Below are 18,119 nucleotides of genomic sequence, written 5' to 3'. Positions count from 1 at the left end.
AGATAAGGGCACTGTAGACTACAGTACGGAATTTGCAGTGGGAAGCCTCTGGTGGTTCTTCACAGAGTATGAACTGATTCATACCCAAATGAATTTTCAATATTGTTTTTTGAAGGTGCTGGTTGTGATGTCCACCAACTTGTTATAATGTGTTAGACGTTAACTTTGTCTTGATTTCTACAAATGTAAAAATATTTCTATGCTGAAAACAAGTATCTTATAGACATAAGTGCCATTCTTAATAATTACATATTGGTAATGCTCAAGTTACTGTAAATAAACAACCAATGCCACCACCACAATTGTGTCAGCAACCCCGTAAAAATCAAATGGGTTTCCAATAACTGCAGTTTTGAGTGTGTCTTTTCTGGTTTCTGAGGTCCTTGGGGGAAAGTGAATTTAGACTATTTCCTCTTGAGAGCTATTTATATGAGCGTAATTCAAGTTGGAGTATTTTAATTGGTAGAGAGTACCATAAAATATATTAGACATGCGTGGGTATGTCCATATCACTTAATAAATATAACTTAATTATAGAGAATGGCAAAGAAATAAACTATACCTGATCTTCTCGCCCAGTGTGAATCCGTAGGTTTACTTTGTTGTTAACTTCACGTTGTGCAGGCCCTGCGTTCCCCGTCCTACGCCTTGCTGGGGGGAGCAGTGCGCGTGAGGGCCGAGTGGAGCTCTACCACGCGGGTCAGTGGGGGACTGTCTGTGACGACCAGTGGGATGATGCAGATGCAGAAGTGGTCTGCAGGCAGCTGGGCCTGAGGTTGGTCTTTCTTGTTCTTGTTTTGTTTTGCTTGAATTTTTGAGTTTATTTCCATACCCAATAGTAGGTGTGTTTAAATTGCAGATTTCTTTGAACAAATGGAAAAAGCCACCTTTTGATCTTTGTATTAGGCTGTAGGCTCCCTGAAGAGAACGGTTATGTACTCTTAGGTCTAACCTATTTGTATCTGAATTCAGCTGATTTTATATCCCTAAGAATCTAAGCCTTTTACCACTTTTCATCAGGAGCCTTTACGTTACTCCCAGGTAATGATTAACACTGTCAGCTGTAGCGACTTATCAGTCATATGATGAAACTAGTTGTTAGGCTTTAACTGAAGTTCAATTCCTTTCCCCCAGATACTGTCTAAACTTTTGACCTTCGCCTCCTTATTTGTGAGGTATGTGCTTAGAACAAAGGATGTTTATTAATGTACAAAGGAAATAATTCCTATGCAGGATATGGCAATGAAGCATGTGCGATTAAAAACAGCAATATGAAAACCAACATTAAATGTTGCTTTAGTTGTGATTATTTTGGAATAGTATGTTATAATTTTGGATCCTCTAACCCCTGTCTGTAGTGATTTTGAACATTGATATAGCAAGCCTAATAGTTTCTCTAAAATTATATTAGGGAATCTTTTGAAAGTTGATATTTTACTTTAAATTAGAAAAAAAAATTATTTAGCATGTTGTGGCAGGTTGGGGTGGGTGGATGTGGAGGCTTCTAAAGCTTCTCTGTCCATGTATCATTTTGTCCATTTAAGCATAATCTTTGACACTAGAGCATGAATTTTGCACCTTGAACCATCTACAGTAATTTTTTTGCAATTGTTTTTGCAGCTGACCCCCCTATTTTTCAAAACTGTATGTTAATATTGAAGTATTTTAAAGCAAAATAAAGACGTTTCAACATTTTACCTCTAAATACTTCAGTGTGCATCTCTTAAAAATAAGAACATTGTCCTACATAGCCAAATGATCATTATCACAACTAATATAAATGGTAATCATTCTTAAATTGTCTAATACCCTGTCATACTCAAATTCCCATAGTTGTTCCCACCATGTCCTTGACAGATGGTTTGTCCGCAGCAGAAGTTAGTCCAGGACCTTGCAGTACATCTGGATGTTATGTCCTTGAAATCTCTTTTAATCTAGAACAGCCTCTTGTTTTTCATGACACTGTCTTGTTGAAGAGACCAAAAACCAAGCCAGTTGTTTTGGAGACTAAACTACCATCTGGATTTGTCTCATTTCTTCCTCCTGGTGTCATTTAGCCTACTCCTCTGGTTCTTGTAACTCCTGAAATGGGAGGCGAGGTCCAACAGCTTGATTAGATCAAATCAATCAAGTATTTTGGCTAGAAACCATCACAGGTGATATGTTCTCATCTTGCACCTCATTAGGAGTCACAGAACAGCTCTGGTTTTCCCCACTGATAAGGATAAGGTTAAGCGCTGGATTAAGGTGGCATCAGCCTAATCCTTCACTGTAGGTTACATTTTCCCCCTGTAACTGATTCTGCAACCTAAATGCTCTTTCACAGTTTATGCATGGGAAAGGAATAAGCATGCAAAGTCCTGTGTCCATAGGGCTTATAATTACTGGTGGTGTATGATCTGACTGGTATGATCATTTTCTTTGGATGGGTCAGGAATAGGGCCAACTAGCTCTTTTTGAGAAAAACTGTTATTAGTCATTAAATTTTGAGACTAGATTTTCAAAACGTTCTGACTGGGTATCAATTTCAAGACCAATTTTTCTCAAAATTTTAGATGCTGTCAGAGTTAGCATAGCATATGATTATGAGCATGTGCCCTGTACTCAGAAAGACCTGAATTTGAGTTGTATTTCTGGAGATAAGAAAAATTGCAGAATATCTCTTAGTTGCAGTTTCCTCATCTATAACACATTTCCTGATGTAGAGAGTTTAGTGGTTATAAAGCAGTTAGCACACATAATAGGTATACAGTATACATTGACTATAATTGGGGACTGTTATAGCTGAAAGATGTTATTAAACATTCAAAGAAAAATGTTATTAAACATTTCAAAGTAAGCTGGACATTTGGTAGGAGATCATCAAACAAACACCATTCCTCTATCTAGAACTTCTATTTAGTTAGCTGTATCTATGAATTTCGTATTTTTAAAAGACTCTAATGTGGGTATATGTGTATTTACTGTGTTACCAATTATGGTATCAGTGGTATGCTAATTGATTTTCATGTTAGTCACTAAGAAATCAATGTCTTTGCCAAAAATACAAGAATTTTAAGGGTATAGTAATAGCATATTTAACATCACAAGTTGCAGTATAGATGACTCTAAATTTAAGGTATAAGGCATTTATTATTATTTATATATTTCTGTGGGAAAAGGCAAGCTTTTGTTGCTTAGAAAAATGTGTAGAAAATTTAAATGACACTGTAAATTTTAGTTACATTTATAGTTATTCTAAAAATTCATGTTTTAACGTAGAGTTCTTTCTTGAGAGCCAAATTTTTTTTTCACTCATATAAACTTGTTAAACAAAGACCGTGTTGCAAACAGTAGTCTACTACATGGAAAGAATATAGAGATAGAATCACAAGGAAGACTATATTAATGTTGAACACATGCGTGGGTTGAGTAAAGTGTTTACATCTTTCTCAAGCATTGGCTCACTGCTATCTTTTGTATGAGGAGATTTGTGTTCAGAAAAGTGATTAAAAGGAAAAATATCTTCAAATATTCAAGGCAGCAAAGATCCTCCACAAGCCTATGTAATAACCAACAATCCAGCTTGGCGGAGATTTGTTTTTATTATAAGTACTCTAGGCTCGAGCTGACATTGTTCGTTTGCTTTTCTTTCCCTTGATTTTATACTTCTCTCATAAGCTTGCAACAAAGCAATATTCTGCAACTGCTCTTCTCCTAGAATTTGTTTTGCTCACTTAAAGACACAGTACTTTCAGATGAAATAATTTTTAATGTTACAAGTTTGATAGCAGACAGCATAATCATAGCTTATCTCAATTTATGATTTGTTCTTAAGCAAATTTCATCTCAGTCATACTTGCCTTGTCGAATTCCCAAAGGGAAACTACACCATGCCTCTCTGGAGTGCTAGTTACAATTTCTTTGTGAGATGCTGTCTTTGTTGACCCGCACCTTTTAATGGTGTCTGTAGATTTTGGTAGCTGGCAAGCTTCCTAAAACACAAAAGGAATTACTGGACTTAAGATACTTAAATTTGATTAGCCTAGAACTCAGAGAAAGATGAGGAGCAGGAAAGGAGGCAGCCCGATGTTAGAAAATTGAACTTGAGAATGCATATGTACACAGTGAAGTTTCAGGTAGAGACATTTTAATTGGAGTTCCTTTTGTGCACTTAACATTGAAGCATTTCCTATGTCTTTTAGAACTCTTAAAAGCGTAGCGTAGAACTGTGACATCATATTTTATTGTGTGGATATGCCATAATTTACATAAGAATTTAAAATTTTTTAACACTTTTTCGTCCTAGGTTTTTTTTTTGCTATAAAATTATCATATAGAACCATACTATTGAGTGGTCAGAATAAAAATTCTTCTGGTACAATTAAAAATGTTTCTTTGTTCTCTTATTTTACTGTTTATTAATTTCTAAAATACTTTATAAACATTAATGGTATGTGGAATTATTGAGCAGTAAAGAGGCCTTATATAACAGATAAGAAAGTTAGGCCCTCTGAGATTACTCAAAGCCCCTAGATCATACTGTGAGTGAGGGCCAGAATCTTGAGATTTACGGCTTCCAGTGTAGGATTTTTTTTCTTTCATGTTACACTGTTTGCAAAATAGACAGGTGTTCATAAGAATAAATATGAATATAGGGCTGAAAGAAATAGGTAAGTCAGGAGAGAAAAGTTAATTGTAGGAAGAAACAACGATGAACATGTTTTAGACAGACGGTATTTGCGGTGCCATTGCCACCTTACTGAAGATGCCCCAGGAGACTGCAAGAAAGCCAAGTGTTTCACGGTCTGCTCTGTAGCCAGACAAGCCTTACCATCTCGTGGTGGTGTAATGCTGGGCTAATTATTAACTTCTCGACCTCAGTTTCCTCATTTGTAATTAGGGATAATAACATCATGGGGTTGTAGGGAGGATTAAAAGAGTTAATACATATAAAGCTGTTAGACCAGTGTCTGGCATGCCGTAATCATTCCGTGTATTTCAAATATCATAATTAGAGATGGAGGGGGTTGTTTTCCAGGGAGAAATATAGGCTATTGATCATTAAAAATGAGCTTTTTTCATCCATATGTTACAAGTGCCGCAAACTGATATTTGCAGTCAAAGGACCAGTCTTTTATAACCTAACAAGTAATTATCTTGCGCGATAGAATTGCCTAACTCTATTGTGTCTATTCAAAGTAGTGGCTAAGCCTGGGGATTGAGTTAGTCAGATGGTACTATTTATTTGCTTTTTTTTTTCTATGGAAAACAAACAAACTTTATATGAATACAGTCAGATTAGCTAAGTAGGTTTAGGAATGTTTTGAATAAAGATCAGACATAGAATCAATTCAGTGTTTATTGGGGATTGCTGCTATGTAGGTCAAACAGCTTTACAGAAAATAACCTAATAAATCAGTGTATTATATCAGAGAACCCCACAAATTTATTCTGTGGTCAGAGGGTAAGAGAGTAGGTAACACTGGGACTTTTACTACAAATGAACTGCCAGGGCTGGTGTGGACATAACTTCCATAAAGGAAGGACAGAGAACACACAGCTTTATCGAATTCACATAGCACTTATTTGCCTTTAACAACCCATGAGTTTTATGTTGCTTTCCCTAGTATTGCACAGTCTCTTGAAGGGCAGAGTCATCAATTTCTTTGGTGTTCCCCTGAGAGCCAGCACAGTCCAGGGCACCAGGAAATACTAGTGACTGGCTGAAGGAATGTGTGTATTTATAAATATTATAATCTTAATTTTAATAGACTCAAAAATTAGCTAGGAAACCTAGTTTGTTTTACATCATAGTCTCCTAGTTAGTTTCTTTTTTGGTTCTTGAATTTATTATATTAGTTTTTCTGATTAGTTTATTTTAATTAAACATTTTTGTGATCATTAAAATAATGTTTGTAAACAATGGAAAATATATATAATGTTTTAAACAATGGAAAATATAAAAATATATATAAGGAAGAAAATAAAACACCCCTAAGGTGTTTTAAGACTGCATTATAGGACTTCCCTGGTGGCACAGTGGTTAAGAATCCGCCTGCCAATGCAGGGGACACGGGTTCGAGCCCTGGTCCGGGAAGATCCCACATGCTGCGGAGCAACTAAACCCATGCGCCACAACTACTGAGCCTGTGCTCTAGAGCCCGCAAGCCAGAACTATGGAGCCCGTGTGCCACAACTACTGAAGCCCACACGCCTAGAGCCCATGCTCTGCAGCAAGAGAAGCCACTGCAATGAGAAGCCCACGCACCGCAACGGAGTAGCCCCCGCTCGCTGCAACTAGAGAAAAGCCTAGGTGCAGCAAGGAAGACCCAATGCAGCCAAATATTTAAAAAAAAAAAAAAGAAAAAAAGACTGCATTATAACATAGATGACTTTCCCCAGAGTCACTGTTTGGGGCTTCTGCTCTCCCATCCTGTGTCCTCCCTTAAGGAAGGGACACAGTTCAGAGGCAGTTAATCAGGTCTTTTGCTTTTTCCTAGGACCTCTATCACATAATCTTTAACATATTTGAAATACAGTATATTTCAGTTACTCTGTCCAGCCCATCTCAAGTCACTCCCAACTAACGAATATTTTAGGCTTGGTTTGTTATTTTTTTCTGGTGAATAAAAAGGCTTTAGTTTGTAAACTTTTAGCCTAAATATTTAATGAAAATGATATTAAGGATATGTAAGAATGCATTCTTATTGTTTTAATTTGACCATTGTAAGGTTGAGCATCTTACCATATGGTCAGTGGCCATGGGCATTTCTTCTTCTGTAAACAGCCTGTTCCTCTCCTTTGCCCTGTTTTTTTAAAATTTATTTATTTATTTATTTATTTTTGGCTATGTTGGGTCTTCGTTTCTGTGCGAGGGCTTTCTCTAGTTGCGGCAAGCGGGGGCCACTCCTCATCGCGGTGCGCGGGCCTCTCACTATCGCGGCCTCTCCCGTTGCGGAGCACAGGCTCCGGATGCGCAGGTTCTGTAGTTGTGGCTCACGGGCCTAGTTGCTCCACGGCATGTGGGATCTTCCCAGACCAGGGCTCGAACCCGTGTCCCCTGCATTGGCAGGCAGATTGTCAACCACTGGGTCACCAGGGAAGCCCCCTGCCCTGTTTATGTTGGTCATTTTGTGTTTCATTATGATAATAATAAGTTATTATTTATTTCTAGGAGTGTTTTTTTTTCTTTGATTGTGGTTACGTTTTACAAATATATCCTCCAGTTTGTTTGCCTTTTGACTGATTATGGTGTATTTTTCTATACAGTAGTCCAAATTTATATGTGATTAAATTTAACTTTTTTAGTCTTTGTTTTCTGACTTCCGGGTGTTTTTTTTTTTTATCTTGCTCAGGAAATTCTCTTATTACCAAGGTTATAGGAACTATGTTCTTATTATTTCATTATATTAACTTTTTAGCCATCTTCCTTCCTTCCTCCTTCCCTCCCCTCCCCTCCCCTCCCCTCCCTTCCCCTTCCATTCCTTTCCCTTCCCTTCCCTTCCCTTCCCTTCCCTTCCCTTCCCTTCCCTTCCCTTCCCTTCACTTTAGGTCTTTAAACCATCTGGAGTTTATTTTTTGTTTCTGTTATGAGTTTAGGATCAAATTTTATATTCTCTCATATTGGTCCCTGGTTTTCTTATAGCACCTAATCTTGGCTCAATGAATTATACCCACTGAAATTTTCTTTAACAGATCTTTTTCTTTCCTAGCATTTATCCCAGGGCAAAGATCCAAGAAGGCTGTTAATCTGCCTTTCTCCAAAGCTTTCCTATCTGGCTTCCCCATGACCTGCATTAGTCATCCTGTCTCCTCCTCCTCTGTTCTCCAACTTTCAGTGTTCTCTAAATCAGTTTCCATATTTGCTTTCATTAATCTCTTTCCTCTAGAGCGAGGGTCAACAAACTTTTTCTGTAAAGGGCCAGATAGTGAGTATTTTAGACTTTCCAACTACTCAACTGAGCTTTTGTGTAGTGCAAAAGCAGCCACAGACAATAAGTTGGGAAACAGTGTGCCTTTGTTCCAATAAAACCTTATTTCTGGACAGTAAAATTTGAATTACGTATATAAAAATTATATTCTTGTTTTGGTTGTAAATTCTTAAGATAGTTATAATATTATAAGAAAAGGGCAACTTAAATAATGGGGAATAGATGCAGAATCATTGAAAAATAAACTGCAAGTATAAATGCTCTAGTCTAAAACTTAAAAGGCTAAAAGGGGCTGAAGATGCAATTTCTGAAGTCATTAACCATTTTGACAGGTAATTGTGATCTTCTTCATTTAAATCTGGGGTTCTAGAAGATGGTGTCACGTTGAATTGTGGGAGAAGTAAATTTAGTCAAATAAATTTAAGTGAAGAGATATTTGGCCATGAGTAACAGAGAACTGAAGATAACAGTGGATTAAACAAGACAAGAGTTTACTTCTCTCTCAAGAGACCAGAGGTAGCTCAAGGCTAGTATGGTGGTTCCACAGTCATCAGGGCCCCAGGCTCTTTCTTGCTTGCAGTTCTTTCATTCTTAGTGTGGCACCTCATGGACCAAGATAGCTTCTCAAGCTCCAGCCATCACCTCTGCCTAACAGTCAGCAGGAAGGAGGAAGTGGGACAAGGATACTTCCTGGAAGTGATACATGACACTTTTACCTAAATGTTATTGGTCAAAACTTAGTCATATAAAATGAGTACAGAGCTTCAATTTGGGATGATTGAAAAGTTCTGGAGATGGATGCTAGTAATAGTTGCACAACAAGGTGAATGTACTTAGTGCCACTGAATTGTACACTTAAAAATGGTTAAAGTGGTAAATTTTATGTTATGCATATTTTAAAACAAACAAACAAACGAACAAACTTCACTGTAAGGAAAGGAGGGAGGGAAATGTGGTCTTTATTCTGGATAGCCATTGTCCTCCTAAAACTCTGAGGTTCCATTACTAATGAAGAAAAGGGGAGTAAATATTGGAGAGTAACTAGCAGTCTTGGAAAGATTTGTGATAGCTGAAAATATAAAGATCAACAAACAAGCAAACAAAAAAGAAATAGAGCAAGTCATGTGTGACCTATGGAGTGAATTGATAAGGGAAATTATGAATTAATCATAATTTTACCTTTGCCAGGAGCAAAAGAAAAAAGTCAGACCAACCTGTGGTCTGACTTATGTTCTTATGTTTGTTCAGCGGCATTGCCAAAGCATGGAATCAGGCATATTTTGGGGAAGGATCTGGCCCCATAATGTTGGATGAAGTACGCTGCACTGGGAATGAGCTTTCTATTGAGCAGTGTCCAAAGAGTTCCTGGGGAGAGCATAATTGTGGCCATAAAGAAGATGCTGGAGTGTCCTGTACCCCTCTAACAGGTAAGAGCTTCACCCCATTAATCTTAACCAACTCTTGCCCCCAGCACCATTTGGGCTTACCTTCCCTTCTCCTCAATTTAGCTGATATTACTAAATGAGCTTACAAATAAAGCCCCCAAATAAAACTTAAAAAAAAAAGTAATACAAATGATATATTAAAATGCTATCTCCTTATTCATAGATATTTCTGAATTTTTCAGTTGCAAGCTATACAGTCCTATAAAGCTAGGTCAGAAAATATGATCTTGTTGCAATGTATAGTACCCAATAGTCAAAATCAGTGTGCAATGATAAATTTCGTGTGTTAGGTATTAGAATTCTATATTTAGTCCATTCATATATTAACCTATCTTGATTCTAGGAATGTGTTTGTAGCTGGTAAAACCATATTGATGGGACTGTTGATTAAAGCACACTATTAAAGAACCAAGTTACCTTTGCTGTGCTCAATATTCAGACTATTCCAAATCACAGCATGCTTGTCAAGATATATCTTGTGTTGCAAGAAGGATATTTCTGAGTGCAAATGAGTGTATGTGTATGTACTTATATGTTTGCGGGGAAGAAGAGGGAAATGGAGAGGCAAGAGAAGTTGGGTCATCACAAATCTGTTGTTTCTATAGTAAAAAGAGCTTGAAGAAAAAAATTGGGGGCTTTAATCTTTCTTTAAAAAAATCAAGTGAAACACTTCTGAGGGACTGTGAAATGCTGAAGTTCTACTTTTTTATTTACATAGTTCTATACACACTGTTGTTTTTATTAGAATAACACATTTATACACAATAGAAATATAAAATTTATACCAGATTGTAAGCCAGAGCACTTCATTCTCTTGATCCTCCATTTTTTCCTCTTTCAAATGAGGATAGTCTTGTAATGTTGCTGAGATGGTCAAATGAGATACTAGGTGTAACAGTGCTTTGCAGACAGTGAAGTTTTACATTTGTAAGTGATTCTGTTGCTAGGAGACCTTCATTTACTTTAAAAGATCCCAGAAAGTCATGAGAAGTATGACTTTTACCCACGATTATTTATGTTTCATTTGGTGGGGGGGGGGTGTTTGGATTATTTTGGATGGAAATAGCTTTTTAATATACTTTTTTGGGAATAAATTTATTGTATTGTGTATCTGCTTAGAAGCTTTTTATGGAATTCTCTGGGAATTAATTATTCATTGAATTCACGAGATTCAAATGCAGATTTGTATTATTGATAAAAGAACAAAGGGAAAACATGAACCCCAGTTTTGTAACCTATGAATGCCCAAGGAATAATAAATACCTTGACATGATAGATCACTCTTTAACCAGAATAGCTTTTTCTGTCTCCATATTGCAATATTTTTCATTCACAGTTAAATTTTTGAACTATTTCCGAGTTACTATTTTTTTTAACTTTTTAAATTTAACTGACTAATACTGCTCATACTTAAGGAGATCGAAGCCATAGGAAATTTCCCAAATATTATTTAATCTGGAAAAATCTAAATAACTACTTTGGGGTTATATCAGAATATGTTTTTCTACTTAGAAATAGGAGTACAAATAAAAAGGAAAGACTATTTTGTTAGGACAGATATGTGTTATGACTTTTACTCCAGAAACAATCCAGTGACCTCAGGTCATTGAGCACAGTTCTAATGGAAGTTTAACGAAAGGCTTAGAGAGAGATCTGAGTAGGGTGATATTTCTCGTGCAATTAAAATGTTGTTCTACCTTTTTTGATAATTATTTGCTTAGTCTCTATGTTTCCTTCTTGTCACAGATGGGGTCATCAGACTTGCAGGTGGTAAAGGCAACCATGAGGGTCGCCTGGAGGTGTATTACAGGGGACAGTGGGGCACTGTCTGTGACGACGGCTGGACTGAGCTGAGTACATATGTGGTTTGCCGACAGCTGGGATTTAAGTAAGATCCATTGACGGGAGGCAGCTAAATGCCAAGTTATATTTTTAAGAGTCTCATTTTGTAATCCTTACTTTTAATTTCTATAATACTAAAAATACATGTTCACAATCATTATCTACCTATCCTACCTACCTTCCTACCTACCTTATCTACCTTCTCTATATGGAAATTCAACAACAAAGAAACCAATAACATTTTCTTTGATGATGAATAACCATATCTTACTGTTTATCTCATTTGCCTTTCCTGCCACCACCCCTCTTCTTTTTTTTATAAATTTATTTATTTATTTGGCTGCATTGGGTCTTCGTTGCTGAGCGTGGGCTTTTCTCTAGTTGCAGCGAGCGGGGGCTACTCTTTGTTGTGGGGCACGGGCTTCTTATTGCTGTGGCTTCTCTTGTTGCAGAGCACAGGCTCTAGGCGCGCGGACTTCCGTAGTTGTGGCACGTGGGCTCGGCAGTTGTGGCTCGCGGGCTTAGTTGCTCCGCGGCATGTGGGATCTTCCCGGTCCAGGACTCAAACCCGTGCCCCCTGCACTGGCAGGTGGATTCTTAACCACTGCGCCACCAGGGAAGTCCCACCCCTCTTCTTGAATAATGGAGCCATGGATGACTTTTAGGTCTCATTGTGTCTGTTCAAGTACGACTGTATGCTTTGAATGCTCAGTTTTATTCTGATGCTTCACTACTATTGGATGTTGTTAGTACTGACGTCACTGTATCTAAAACTGCAGAGAAGTCCAGTGTCAAATGCTTTGGTATTACATTATTTCCTTTCTCAGAATGTGATGATAATTATCACTTTTATTTGAGAAAAACAGCTTTCTTGTCATGAGATGACCTTTAGAACTCACCCTTGACCTCACTCTCTTAAAAACTGAGTATCACGCTTTGGGCAATATATTTCATGTCACACACATAATGCATTCCAGAGTAAGGACTTAAGTTGGTTGAAATAACTGCAAATGATGCCTTTGAGCTAATATCTGAATGAAACCCATGAATGCCCATTCTTTCTTGTTTTCCATACTTCTATGTCATGCTTGAAGTAATTGTCTCATGCTTGAAAAAACGAGCAAAATTATTTCATTTCAGCTTGAGATAGAGCTAATTGCAAATATTTATTAAACCTTAAAAATATGCTTTCATTCAAGCTAGGTATGACCATGTTTAAGCATATATTTTTAAGTTTGTAAAAGTAATATAAAATTTTAGATAAAGTTTAGAAAATAAAGAAAATAAAAAACTACCCCTAATTTTTCCATTCTTACACCATCATTATTATAACTTGTGTGTATAACTTTATAACAGCTCTAGTAGTAGATATGTAATTTTTCTATTCATGTTTTTTACTTTTATATTATTACACAGTCACAATTTTTAATAACATAATAACTATTGAATGTTCATACTATAATTTACTTAATATTTAGATTAGTTTAATTGTTCCTGTTATAAATAATGACATCATAAAGATATAGATGCATGTTATTGACTAATATTTTGAATTTTCATGGGCAGTGCAGTCATTATTATATAATTGTCAGGTCAAGGGGTATGATATGCCAGCCAAATAAATATTGTTGTTTAATTAATAAGAATTACTTAAAAATATCATTTCATCTGAGTAAATCTCTGTTAGTCTGAGAACTGTATCCTGTTTTCACAAACTTAGAAAGATTCAAAAATACTATTATTTACTATTTTCGTATTTTTCCTTATTAATTAAAACAATTGAGTGACTGATTTTTTTTCCATATTTTATTTATTTTGTTTCACAAATACATTCAGTTTTTCTTGCATATACAGAGTATCAGAACTTAATGGTTTTAAAAGTGTTCTCAATATTTGTTAAAAGTTCTAAATGACTATGTTAGAAGGTAGAATAGGCATGTGCTACATTTACATTTTAGTTTATGGAGGAGTTTCTGAAAGAGAATACTCTTTTGGAATGAGAAAGGGTGAACTCTGGGTTTCTTCATACAAATGAAATCCTAAAGTAAAATGATCTCCTGCTGTCTGTTATATAGTTGATATGGACAGATGATAATCAGATTGATGCATTTTGTGGAAACATGGTATAAGTTGAAAGTGATAACAATATGGGATTCGGGCTAATTACTTTTCTATCTAAGATTTGATTAGTCAGCACAATAGAAGTCTTAGAATGACTCATTCAAAGTTGCATTGTTTTAATTTATTGAAATGTTTATCTTGTTAAATAAATTTAATAAATAAGTGCATGGTAAAACAATTAGGAAAATTCATGGGGAAACAATTAGGAAAATTCATCTTCCAAACAGAAAGATCTCTTCATATTCTTAGTACAGAAATAATAAAAACATTCAGTGATGGAAGTGACTGACATAAAATTTATGAGTAAGTTTAATTATATAGACCGAGAACTGAAAGACACTTCAAATATCTTTTAGCCCAGGAATTTCTGGAGGTTTGTTTGTATTCTACAGAACAAAAGAAAACAAAATTGAGGGGAGGATGAATGAAGGTAGAGACTGACTTAGTTACCAATTTTAAATTTTGCAGATCTTTCCTATTTCTATTAATACATTTAGGATTTTTTTGTAGTGCAGTGTTACAAATGAAGTTAATTAAAACACAAATATAATTTATAAAAATCTTAAAAATCAGATTTATGTAACGTTATGAAAAGCTAAGAACATTGTCATTAATCTGATTTTGATGGGCTGAAATCCAAGTTTCATCATGGTTTGGAAATGGTCCTTGAGAAATCACTGAACTAATACACACTTTTTATTTTGGAAGAGAGGATCCCAAAGAGGCCTAGAGAAGCTAATGAAATCAAATGGGCTTTGATGGCTCTTCAGAGGCTGATATAAGACACACGTTCTTACTTTCTGGTCCACTGTGTTATTTCCATGGTCAGGAATTTGAGGTTTATCTCTTTGTCTGCATTCTCTCTGGTTGGTGGGTTAAATTGTAGACAAAACACAAGAATGGTTGGGAAAAAAGGATTAATTTTCCACTAGTTAACCAAATATTGTTGGTTAACTAGTGGATTAGTTAACCAACATTGTTAAGATGATCAAAATATGTGATGGAGCGGAACACTGGTCTGAGAACTGAGTTCTCAAGATAGGAGAAAGAACAAATACTTACCCTCTGAAGTCATGCCGCTTAATTAGGTGGTTTGTTTTATGTTTTGTGGTTCCTTGAAACAAGAGACAAAAGTTCTATGTACAGTGTTTATTTTATTGCCACAGATATGGCAAACAAGCCTCTGCAAACCACTTTGAAGAAAGCACAGGGCCCATATGGTTGGATGATGTCAACTGCTCAGGAAAGGAAACCAGTTTCCTTCAGTGTTCTCGGAGACCCTGGGGAAGGCATGACTGCAGCCATTGGGAAGACGTTGCTATCTCCTGCTACCCTGGCAGGGATGGACACAGACTGTCTCTGGGTGAGGTCCTGCCACAGCTCTTGAGTATCCGTATTTCAGTAGCCACTGCACCTCTATCCACTGGTCTGGAATGTGAAGCATTTCTCGTCTTTGGCTTTTTTTTTTTGTCTGTTTCCCCAAATGCTCTAATTTTTAATAATTTGCATTCAGAGAAAAATAGTCTTTTGAGTCTTTCTGCCAATGTTATAAATTTCTACTCCTAATTTTTCTTTACCTGTAAGCCTAAATTTCTCATGTATCTGAAAGATGGATTAAAGAAGCCACAATATCCATTCCCCAACTGATTAGTCACCTATTCTGCTTCTCATTTACCTTGAATTCTAATGAACTACTTGAGAAAGGATTAAAAATAAATCAGAACAAAACAATAGCTCTCTTTCCCACCTTCCATGATTTATTTCTTCTTTAGTCCTGAGGCCTTGTCAATCATTGGTTACCAACCAACCTTTGCTCTGTCCTAACCTAGATCTTTCAAGTTTCTCACTGGGCTCCTAGGTGGATTCATTGGAGTAAATAGCCCACCTATCTTTCTAAGATATCCTGTTACTAAAAATCCATTAGTGTCCTTTATTACTCCCTAGTTCCAAATTTCTTCAGACTTACGGTCGGATAAAAGGTACCTAGCTCATCTAACAATCTTAAATATTTGTAGATGAAGGTCCTTTTGTGAGCAGAGAGCAAATGACTATATATTCTTGACAGACTTAACATCCAACAAGGAGGGCAGAATAAATATGAATGAAAAATATAGAGGGACATATTCAAAAGACATGCCAGGACTCTACCATAGCTCTATTTGTATCTATACATGTACTTTTTGGTGCATAGATGTTAAAATAACCACAGGTGGTTCTTAAGTTTCACCTCAGGCTTGAATCAGCCCTTTTTGTATCCTCCTGTTTTGAGACTGTGAAGCTGGAATCTTCACATTATAAAATAATGGAACGTGTTGAATCCCACAGTATTAACTGTTTTGTATACTTAAGTTTGTCAAAGTACGTGGTTGATTCCTCATTGCACTCTATCCTGTGAGATCATAGTGACTCACTGCGCTAATCTAGCATTATACCAGGTGGAAATACAGCCTTTTACCCCATCCCTTATGGGTCATATTTTCAATTTTGTTTCTTTTTGTTTATTCTTTTCCCTTGCTCCTTTCTTCTTATAAAGGATTTATGATTCTCCCAGGATTATGTGATGAATGATTGCATGTGGTTGGGGGAGATAGAGCCTATTTGCTAGAACTGGATCCTCTTAGCCCCAGATAGCGGGTATTTGGATCATGGAGTGATATGTTCAGGCACATTCCATCAGTGTTCCAGGTGATGAAATATTATAAATACAAAATACTATAATCTGAGTTCTCTGAAGACCTGTGTGGTTAAATATACACATACAGTTAGGACATCTATTCCTTTCAGTTCCCCTAAAAATCTTTAATTTTCTAGGATTATAGGTATATTTTTTAAAAATTTAAAAAGCTGAGGGTGATAATTATTAATAAAATATGGGATCATTATTATGAATTCTTTGGTCCTAATTTTGGTAATATGTCTATTAACTATTCTTTTGTCCAAAGGACATTATATCTGAGCCAAATTATCCTTTTGGAATAGAATCAGATTACCATTTATTCATCCAAAGAGATCATTACTTTCCCACTTATCAAAAAGGACTGCATAATGAAAAGAGAAGGAGGTCATGGAATAGTGGTATAAACAACAGCATTTTAAAAACAATTGAGATTTTTTTACTTCCTTGGCACTGTGATAAGAGCTGTTAGACTATTACAGTTTTCAACTATTTGAAGGGTAACTTGTGGACCTTAACTTTAAATGTGAATGAAACTTTTCTCAAAATTAGTAGTAGTTCAATAGACACTTTCTAATTTTGGGTGTGTGGTAGATGGAATGCTCAAAAGCAATATTCTAGGTCAGTAAAAGTAATTTTAGTAAGAATGCAGTTAATGCCTATGTGAACTGGGGGAAATTTGTGGGATGGTCAATACGTAGATTTCTCATTTTAATACTGCTTTAATTCTAAAGTTTAGAGTATTAAATCTTAGCAGAGATTTCTTTCACAGTGAGAGTGTCTCTTACTCAAAGTTTGACTTTTAATTTACATTTATGCTACATTTTATCTTTTTTTCTAGGAAAAATATTATTTTCTTAAGATAATGTATTAAATCAGTGTTACAGGAAAATTGAAATAAAGAAAACTCTACTGTAATCAGAGTTTGAAGTATATAATTAAAGATGCTGTATACCCACAGGACTGTTTAGTTTTTCCCAAGCATTTTATATTTATTTAAGATTTTAGAAATAAAACATGTATATTATTATTGCCATAACAGATAGAACTTAAGCGGTGGGGTGGTATTGATAGAATGGCTTCTGTCATTCAGTTTCCCTTCAGGCGTTGAAAATCCAGTGATTTTATAAAATGGATGGCTAAAATTAGGTTCAGAATATTGTATTATTATTTTTATAAAGTATGCAACTTAGGCTTTAAAAACACTTTATCATTTTTATTTTTATGGTATGTGAAAAGCTACCCATAAAACAACTAGGGTGGAATATGGAGGTCTAATTCCATGTACATATGATTTCTTAATTTTGCACCAAAGATCTAAAAAATGTAAAAATTGAAAATTTTAAGAATTTCATCTGTTTAAATTTTTTCATTGAGGATCACTTTTTTGCCTTGCTCCTCTTGCAAAGAATCCCCAAATTTCAGATACAATAATAAGAAATGTTAAGTTTCAAATACACTGTGTTTTGTGACACACCTAAAACACCAAGATTTTCAGCTAATGTAAGCAGTGCAAGAGTAGGCACAAACATTTGTTGATTTTGACTTTGCTATGTTGATTCTACTGTGATGCCTGTTCCACGAAGTATGATCAGGGACAGACATTAGAGAGCCAGCAACTCTGGGGGCAACAAAGAAGAATCAGAGGAATCAAAGTAGGATGTGTCCATCTTGCCAACAGTATTTTCCTTCAATTAACAAATGTTGTCTAGTGATTACATATGTTGGTTTAAACACATATAGAATGATACTCTATTCATTAGCTGCTTACTTCACCTCCTTGGTTCTGCTAATTTCACTATGTTTGATGGTATTCCCTAAATCCTTATCAGTCAATCTTAGGGGCCCTGAAGCTGGAGACCCTTCTAGTAACTAGGTAATTTAAAGTATGTATATTACTGTAATCAAGTATCACATACTGGGTGGCTTAAACAACAGATATTTATTGTCTCACACTTCTGGAATCTAGAAGTCCAAAACTGAGGTTGTCCACAGAGGTTGGTTCCTTCTGAGGGCCGGGAGGGAAAGTTCTGTTCGAGACCTCTCTCCTTGGCTTCCAGGTGGCCATTTTCTCCTATGTCTCTTCACTCTGTCTTCCTTCTGTATATCTCTGGGCACAAATTG

At 35.9% G+C, this 18,119-nt stretch overlaps 1 protein-coding gene across 2 annotated transcripts in view; it reads left to right on the top strand.

Annotated features, from left to right (window-relative positions):
• Positions 1–18,119, top strand: part of PRSS12 (serine protease 12) — an 82,718-nt gene that overhangs the window by 23,412 nt on the left and 41,187 nt on the right. For both annotated transcript variants that reach the window (XM_057546736.1, XM_057546737.1), the window contains exons 4-7: positions 625–775; positions 9,162–9,340; positions 11,105–11,246; positions 14,488–14,684. In XM_057546736.1, coding sequence (XP_057402719.1) covers positions 625–775; positions 9,162–9,340; positions 11,105–11,246; positions 14,488–14,684 — 669 coding nt within the window. The remainder of the gene's footprint in view (positions 1–624; positions 776–9,161; positions 9,341–11,104; positions 11,247–14,487; positions 14,685–18,119) is intronic.

The sequence above is a fragment of the Balaenoptera acutorostrata genome, chromosome 5 (assembly GCF_949987535.1).
Source record: "Balaenoptera acutorostrata chromosome 5, mBalAcu1.1, whole genome shotgun sequence".
Lineage (NCBI taxonomy): Eukaryota > Metazoa > Chordata > Mammalia > Artiodactyla > Balaenopteridae > Balaenoptera > Balaenoptera acutorostrata.
Note: the sequence above shows the minus strand (reverse complement) of the source record. Positions and strands in the feature narration are given on the sequence as shown.